General features: G+C 55.2%; 1 protein-coding gene across 1 annotated transcript in view; it reads left to right on the top strand.

The window, feature by feature from the left end:
* Positions 1–8,180, top strand: part of TBC1D22A (TBC1 domain family member 22A) — a 134,652-nt gene that overhangs the window by 39,897 nt on the left and 86,575 nt on the right. Inside the window, exon 7 of the mRNA XM_045290684.1 lies at positions 7,947–8,061. Within this exon, the coding sequence (XP_045146619.1) occupies positions 7,947–8,061 (115 nt within the window). The remainder of the gene's footprint in view (positions 1–7,946; positions 8,062–8,180) is intronic.

Raw genomic sequence — 8,180 nt, 5'->3', positions numbered from 1 at the left:
GGTCACGGTGAGTCGGCAGCTCCGTGGGGCCACCTCTCTTTGGACTAGGGACACATTTGGAGCTCTCCCAGGCGTTTGGCCAGTAGCCGTCTTCAAGTCATCTCCAGTGCTGCGTCCATCTGTCCGTCCGTCCATCTGTCTGTGGAAGCCTCTCACTTGGATTCCACTGATTCCTGCCGCCTGGAGGTTTGCCTGCGTCTCCAGTGCAGAGTGGGCTTCTCCATGAACGCCCTAGAGACCTCATAAAGGTGTTCGCACCTGTTTCTGTCCAGAAGGTGTAAAGTTTGCCCTTTGCACCCACGTGTGTGCGCCTCTGTAATTGACGGTGGTGCTCAGATGTCCTCCCGTGGTCACCAGCCACCGGAGCCATCCTGGCCCCCTCCTGGTGCAGTCTGTGGGTGTGCTGGCATCTGTCATTTATATCCCCATCGTTAGACCACCTTCCCCGAAGGCCGGGCCCCTTGGAGACTTTTCGTTTGGAGTGAGTCTTCGTAGACCAGTGGGGGGGAAGTGGATACCACCACCCTGGTCCTTGGGATGGGCATAGAGATCCTTGCTGCTCCCCTGTGTCTCAGGGTCACTGCCCAGTCTTCTTGCTCAATCATTTGCTCTTCAGGTCTGGTTTGCATCGTGGCTGGACGTGGTCATTGTGGGAGCCCTGGAGGGGCAGTGGGTGGTCCATATAGGGTGACTAGCCGCAGGTCAGTCGTTGGAGCCCACCAGCAGCTCCCAGGGAGAGAGATGAGGCTTTCCACTCCCCTCAGATGTCCAGCCTCAAGCTCATGGGATAGCTCTGCCCTGACCTACATGGTCACTGTGGGTCAGAAACGATCAGCTGGCCATGAGTCTGTCTCTGGAGAGTTCGGTGGAAACAGACTCTTTGTTTCCAGATGGCGGCAGCCTGCTGTCCCTTGCCTCAGCTGGCGGACACACTCAGACATCGCACTCTGCTTCTCGCTAGGTGGCCAGCGGCTGACTTCTCCAGAGGGGATCCGAGCCCTTCTTTGTTGTCTGTTTCCAGTCTGGAAGCTCCGCTGAAACCTGTTCACTGTGGGTGACCTGCTGGCCTGTGAAAGACCAGTGACCCAGCCTCCAGAATCAGAGCAGCACACCAGCCCCACAGTGCAACAGACTGACTGGCCAGTGGTGGCGTGATGCTGGAAGCATAAGAGAAGATGGAAAGAATACACAGAGTCACTGTACCAAAAAGAACCAGCTGACAGTCCACCATTTCAGGAGGTAATCTATGAGCAAGAACCAATAGTGCTGACTGCTCTGACAGCATTAGCCAAAGACAAGGCTCCAAGAACTGACGGAGCACCCATTGAAATGATTCAGAAAGCTGAAGAAGCCCTGGGAGCACTCTCTCATCTATGCCAGGAGATTTTGAGACCAACTGACTGGAAGAGACCCATGTTCGTGCCACTCCAAAGAGAGGTGACCCGACAGAGTGCTCAAACACACTGAAAGAACCATGATGGTATCGCATCACACACAGTAATTTTTTTAAAGATTATCCAGCAATGGTTGCAGCAGTACGTGGACAGGGAGCTGTCAGAAGTTCAGGGATGTCATTGCCAATGTCAGATGTATCTTGGCTGAAAGCAGAGAATACCAGAAATATGTTGACTTGTGTTGCGTCGACTATGCAAAGACATTCGACTGTGGACCAAAATAAACTGTGGCAACCCTTGAGAAGAATGGGAATTTTGGAACACTTCATTGTGCTCCTTCAGAATGTCTACAAAGATCAAGATCAAGGATGGCAGCTGTCGCAGCTACATCATCTCCTGTCACCTTGAATGAAGGGGTGGAGTCTAGCCTGTCAGGTCATAGCCAATGAGGCCTCTGTGTGGGCATGGCCTTCTCCCGAGGATTCTGGGAACTCCTGTCTTCCTCCCCAGAAGCGGGGCAAACTCTTGCTTCACATTCCTGTTGATAATCCACATGGAGACACACTGATGGAGCCAGAGTCCTGGAGCTTAATGAGCCACATGGAGACCCTTGCCAGTGCTAAAATGCTTCCACTGCCACTGGATCCACAAGACTTTGCACCCACTGGCCTGTGCTCTTCCTGCATTCGGCATTATTACATGGATGCATGAGTCTAAAGAGGAATCTATGAACTAGTATTGGACATATGGGCTAATACTGGATGTATGGACTTGATCTGGACTGGGCTGGGATGTTTTTAATATACAATTGCTCTTTTATATAATGCTCTTTCTCATACACACATGAATGTTTATGAATGTGTTTCTCTAGTCAACTCAGACTAACCCAGCAGCTTTCAGTATGGACTACAACTCAATGTCAAGAAGACCAAAATCCTCACAACTGGACCAAAAGGTAACATGATAAAGGTTGAAGTTGTGAAGGATTTTTGTCTTACTTGGATCCACAATCAATGATCACAGGAAGCAACAGCTGAGATCAAAAGAGGTGTTGCACTAGTTAAATCTGGTGCATGGAGCCTCCTTAAAGTGTTGAAGAACAAGGATGCTACCTCGAGGACTAAGGTGCGCCAGAGCCAAGCCACGGCACTTGCACGTGCATGTGCACACTGGACATCGGTAAGGAAGACTGTGGAGGGCTGTGGTGCGGTGAAGAATATGGACCGTCCCACGGACTGCCACGGGGAAAACCCATTTCTCTGGGAAGAAGGAAGTCCAGAGCGCTCCTTAGAGGCCAGGGTGGCGAGACTTCCTCTCACATCCTTTGGACACGTAGTCAGGAGAGACCAGTCCCCGGAGAAGGGCATCGTGCTTGATAAAGAGGAGGGGCAGCGAGAGAGAGGAGGGCCCCTGGCGAGACGGGTGGACACAGTGCCTGTATCCATGGGCTTGTGCGGACGGCGCAGGACCGGGCAGTGTTTTGTTCTGTTGTGCGTGGGGCTGCTGTGGGCTGGAGAGACTGTAACTGTTTGGGGGAGTAGAAAGCCCCGTCTTTCTCTCACAGAGTTGTTGGTGGTTTCGAACTGCTAACCATGTGGATTGCAGCCCAGCGTGTAACCATGACACCACCAGGGCTCCAGACATGTTCGCTCTCCCCCACATGGCTTTATTAATTTCAGTGCAACTCCACAACAGTGCCAGCCGGCATTCCAAATGGCACTTGGCAGCTGATGCTACTGTGTGTGTAGGGGTGTGTGACGCGTTTGTGTGTGTGTCAGTCTGCAGAGGGGCCAAGGTCAGCGAAGACATGCATGTAGAATAAGATGGATTTTGCCCTGTCAGATGCCAGAGCTTTCTTTCCAGTGACCACGGGACTTCCATGGAGGTGTCTGTGCGTTGGAACGGACTGGACGGTGCTGACAGGGACAACAGACACATCCAGTGGAGCAGCAGGAGACAGAGCGGGGGTGGATATGGCCGCTCTGGACGGGGTGACCGCAGGGTCAGGGGTGAAACAAGGAATGCTGCTCATTTTTAAAAAAGCAAACAGCAGGTCTTTGATTGATGTCAGACAGGAAAATAAACAGTGAACCTCCAGGGCTGAAGACTTAAATGTGAGAGGTGAAATTTTCAACCTTTTAGAAAAAAAAAAAATATAGAGTCCATCTCTAGAACCCTGGATGGGGATGGGCCTCTTCAGGACAATGCAGAATCCACAGGTGACGTGACAGACCAAGACCAAGGACGTGGGCTGTATTCTGTTTAAAGGCTTCCTTGTAAATAAAAACCACACTGTACTCCAGACACTCCTGAAATGTGGGAGGGGGGGACCTCCCCCTGAAAACACAACCTACAGCGTGGGAGGAAGCGTTGGGAGGAAGCACAACCTACAACTTAAAATGGCCTAGTCCAGAATGTACAAGTTAAAATTAAAATTTCAGATCACTAACAGAAGTAACCCCGTGACCCACACCCTCTCCTGCGCTAACTGGACAGAATATCTGGACACGCCCCTCACTGTCGTGTTAAAGAGCAACGCTGGGACTTCGAGAACCAAGGTGCGGCCGACCCAAGCCCTATTTTCAGTCACCTCTAATGATGTGAAAGTTGGACCTCGGGTAGAGAAGACCGAAGAATTGATGTGCTTGAAGGACGGTGCTGGTGAAGTGCCTCGCAGGTCCCACGGCGGCAGGAAGAACAGACCGCTCTGTCCCGCAGGAAGTGCAGCCCAAGTGCCCTGGGGGAGCGGCACGGTGAGAGAGACTTCGTCTCAGGCACTTCCGACAGGGTTTCAGGAAGGGCCGGTCCCTGGGGAAGGGCACCAGGCTTGAGACAGCGGAGGGTCAGCAGAAAAGAGGAAGATCCTCATCGGGTTTGATGGGCACAGTGGCTGCCACCACGGCTCCGACAGAGCAGTCGTCATACGGACGGTCGCTGTGCGTCGGGACGGACGGACTCCATGACACCCGCTGCCTCCCGAGCAGTGGCTTTCGTTTTGGTTAGTTCTTTCTTTGCTGCTGTGCATCGTCTCCGCTTGGATGCTTACATTTGTGGGTCTGGGTGGTTTTGCCGGTGCTTTGTTCTTTTTCTTGAATGGAATGATGTGCAATGCTTCTTGGACATAGTATCAGGTTTCCAGCTGCTAGTGCTGTTTGTTAAAGGTCACGGCTGTTCCCTGCTGTGCGGCAGCCCCTGCTGCTCTGTCATTGAGCTGCCCGCTTGAATGCCCATCTGCAAGCTGTCGCCGCCTGCCCGTGGACTGGCTCCCACAGTGTTGCTGGGAGCGCTCTTGACAGAGTCGTTTGACGCGGACGGGCATGTTCCTAGGCCACGTTTCCAGGGGTGGGCCTGTGGGGTGGGTGCAGGCATGTGTCCCAGGGCCCTGGCTCCACTGCTCAACAAGACATCATGTTTGTACATTTCTCACTGTTAACTGATACAGGAGAACCCGGCCCGCATTGTCTCAGACCCCGCCTGGTCCTGGTCTGCTCTGCCCGTCTCAGTGGGTGGTATTGGGGGTTCTTTCTGCACCCCCACCTCTCTCAGACATGCATGCATGGACTCACACAGGCAGGCGTGTGTGCATCTTCAGACACGGGTGTACATACAGCGACAAACACAGGCGCACACGCCACAAACATAGGCAAGTATGTACAAGGCAGACCACACACACACACACACACACATAGTTGCTGGGCTCTTAGGAAGCCACAGTCAGTTGACTGCAGGCTAGCTCGCTGGACCGAATGGCACTGGCTCTTTCTGTATCACTTCGGAATTTCTCTCTGTTGACTGACAGATGAACATCCCTCCCTCCCATCCAAGCACACACCTCTGACTCCTGGGTGGTCCCTCTCTGTTTTTCTCACTGTGCACTGTGTTAGGGGCTGTTTCTGTACCCAACCTCTCTGCAGCCCCACGGCCACAGGGCCACATTGGCATCCTGCTCCCTTGAGGCCAGGGAGGGTGTGGTGGGGGCAGGATCTGTGTGCACACACCCTCGTGGTTGTGAGTCTGATGCCGGCCTGCAGCCCTTGTCCCTGTTCTGTGGCCCTCTCTGAGGGCAGCTCAAGGTATGGTCCATAAAGCCCCAGGTCCACACTGTGCAGTCCTGATCTTGCAGAATGTCCCACGCTCCCTTCCTCTGTTGGCCAGCCTCCTGGGAGTCCCCGCCGGTCACTGCTGCTAGCCTACTCTGGACTCTGGAGCCTCCTAGCAAGCAGTCAGGCTTAGTCTTTCACTGAATCCTCTTCAGGGCTCCAACTCCCTGTCTGCTCTGTAGCCCTGCCTCTACCTCAGCTTATACTGCAGCCCTGCTCCCTAGTCCTGCCCCATAGCCCTGCCCTGTAGCCCTATCCCAGAACCCTCCTGCTTACTTTGTCCCATAGCCCCACCTCTGCTTCTGGCCTGCAGATGACTCTGGGCCTGCTCTTCTCTGGCTCGGTGGGGCCTGTCAGCACTGTGGCTGCTGGGTCTCTGGCCTTGGCCAAGTGGTGATGTGCCACAGTCCACTCCTGCCTGCCTTGATGGCCCCGGCAGGGCTGCTTTCTCCCGAGCCGGCCAGGCCTCCCAGCGTGGGCAGTGCCGCCAGTGTCACTCGCCTCGAGTTACTGAGTGAGGAGTACTTAGATAGACCGCTGTTGAGCAATTAGGCGGATGGCTGGGTGGGTGAGCAGATAGATGGCGGTTGGGTAAGTGAGTGGATAGAAGGATGAATGGTTGGGTGAATGGGTGCGTGAATAGGAGGGGTGAGTGGGTGAGCAGATGGAGCTGTTTTTCGATCTTGTTTAAACATCAGCTCTCGGGATCACTGTTGGCCCAACATGGAAACCATGCAGGACTGCCCAGCCAGAGTGTGCTGCTCGCTCTCTGGGGTCCCTTCCTGTCCCACTGGGGACTGCCAGCTGGGGTCACCTGGGCGTGACTGTGGCCATCAGAGCTGGGTTTGAGGACATATTGGGGTGACCACGGCCGTCAGGCTGGGCTGGAGGCCGGGCCTTGGATTCCAGGGCTGGGTTTGCCCCAGTTGGCTATGTGCTGGGGCTCCCTTCCTCATTTATAAAAATCCCCCCAGAGGATGCTGGCCACCAAGCCCAGGCACTTGTAGGAACTGGGGGATGTAGGAAGACTTGCTGGGGACGAATATAGTGACCCCTGGACAGTCTGGCTTCCTTGAAAGTGCCATTATTCCTGCAGGTGATGGAGCTGCCTCAGGGTCCCCGACCTGCAGGTGGTTGGTGGGTGGGGTCACTGAGGGTGCCAGTGGGGAGGGGCCAGAGCTCAGCACAGCTTAAAGGGCTTGGAAGCCAGGCAGGTGTGGGAGCAGTGGATTCTTCAGAGTGAAGGAGTGGCAGCCCACCAGGCAGCTGACCGTGTGTGAATGTGGGTGCTGGGCAGAAGGACCCCCATGTGGTGGCTCCTAGAGCTGTAGATGTGGTCTTGTGGGAGGTGGGACTGGGGAGGTCTCTAAGCTGAGTGCATGTGATGGGAAGATGCTTGGGTAGGGGTTTATTTTAGCTTTATTATGATTTGTTAACCCTCACTAGTCGCCAGGTAAAGGCTTAAAGCCAATCAGTTTTCTGTCCAGCCATGCCTGCTGGCTCTCCTGAGCAGCTGACTCTGTGGTCTGCCTCGCCTAGCCACGCCCTCCCGTGTCTGCTGGACCCAGCCCTCCTGTGCTACCTTTCCAAGCTCAGGGCTTGGGCCAGTGCTGCCCAGAGGCTCTCCGTGGCCAGTTTCCCTTATGCGTCAGGACCACCTCCTTGTGTCTCGTCCCCTCCTCACAGCCATCCAGTCGGCCCCCACGCACAGCGGCCCTGAGGACCGAGTCCAGCTGCCCTTGTGGGCTTCTGGGGCTGGAAGCCCGTCGCTCTCCCACGCCCCCTTCAGACCTGCGTGCTGTTTGCCCTGGGGCGAGTGCAGGCCCAGCCCCGAAGGGGACCAGGCCAGTCTCGGGGTCCACCTGCCCCTGTTTGGCCGGGAGCCTGGGTTGGTTTTGGGTTTCAGATTTCGTTCCACATTTTTCTCCGACCCAATCCCAGGGCCTAGAGTTGCATATCCAGGGGTTTAAAACAACAACCTGCCTTATGAGAGAAATTCAGAGCACACATCTGGCCCGCCAGCCAGCACCCATCTGTCTGCTCACCCACTCAGCCCTCCTGTTCACGCACCCATCCACCCACCCATTCATCCTTCTATCTACCCACTTACCCAACCCCTGTCTGTCTGCTCACCCACCCAGTCATCCACCTAATCATTCATCCCCTTCCCACACACCTACTCCACCACCCACACATCCATTCCTTCTTCTGCCCACCCACCTGCCCACCAATCTTCACCCATGGGGAACCAGATGGTCCCCAGAGCCCCCAGAGCCGTGCTGAGTGCTCGGTCTCAGAGGGAGGCGGGCGGAGCATCCAGGCAGGGGAGGTGTGAGCCGGGCCTGTTGCGACACTGTCACCTGATCTGGACCAAGGCAGCTTCAGCGCAGACACAGCGGAGGACGACACCAGGTGTCCCGTGTGCTCACCCTCCTACTCCCCTTTCTTTCAGATTTTTGAGAGGATACTGTTCATCTGGGCAATCCGTCATCCTGCCAGTGGCTACGTCCAGGGGATAAACGACCTCGTCACCCCGTTCTTCGTGGTCTTCATCGGTGAGCACGTAGGTAAGTTCACGGCAGTCCCACAGCAGCCTCGCCTATCCACCCTGAGGCCTGGGGCTGAAGTTTGTATAGGAGCGCCTGGCGGGGACACGTGCCGTGAGTTCCGGCTGTTGATGCTGCCC

This window comes from Echinops telfairi, unplaced genomic scaffold, assembly GCF_000313985.2.
Source record: "Echinops telfairi isolate 266 unplaced genomic scaffold, ASM31398v2 ScPeMD7_2;HRSCAF=8, whole genome shotgun sequence".
In the NCBI taxonomy this organism is placed as follows: Eukaryota; Metazoa; Chordata; class Mammalia; order Afrosoricida; family Tenrecidae; genus Echinops; species Echinops telfairi.
The sequence above is the reverse complement of the archived record's forward strand: the minus strand, read 5'-3'. Positions and strand labels throughout refer to the sequence as shown.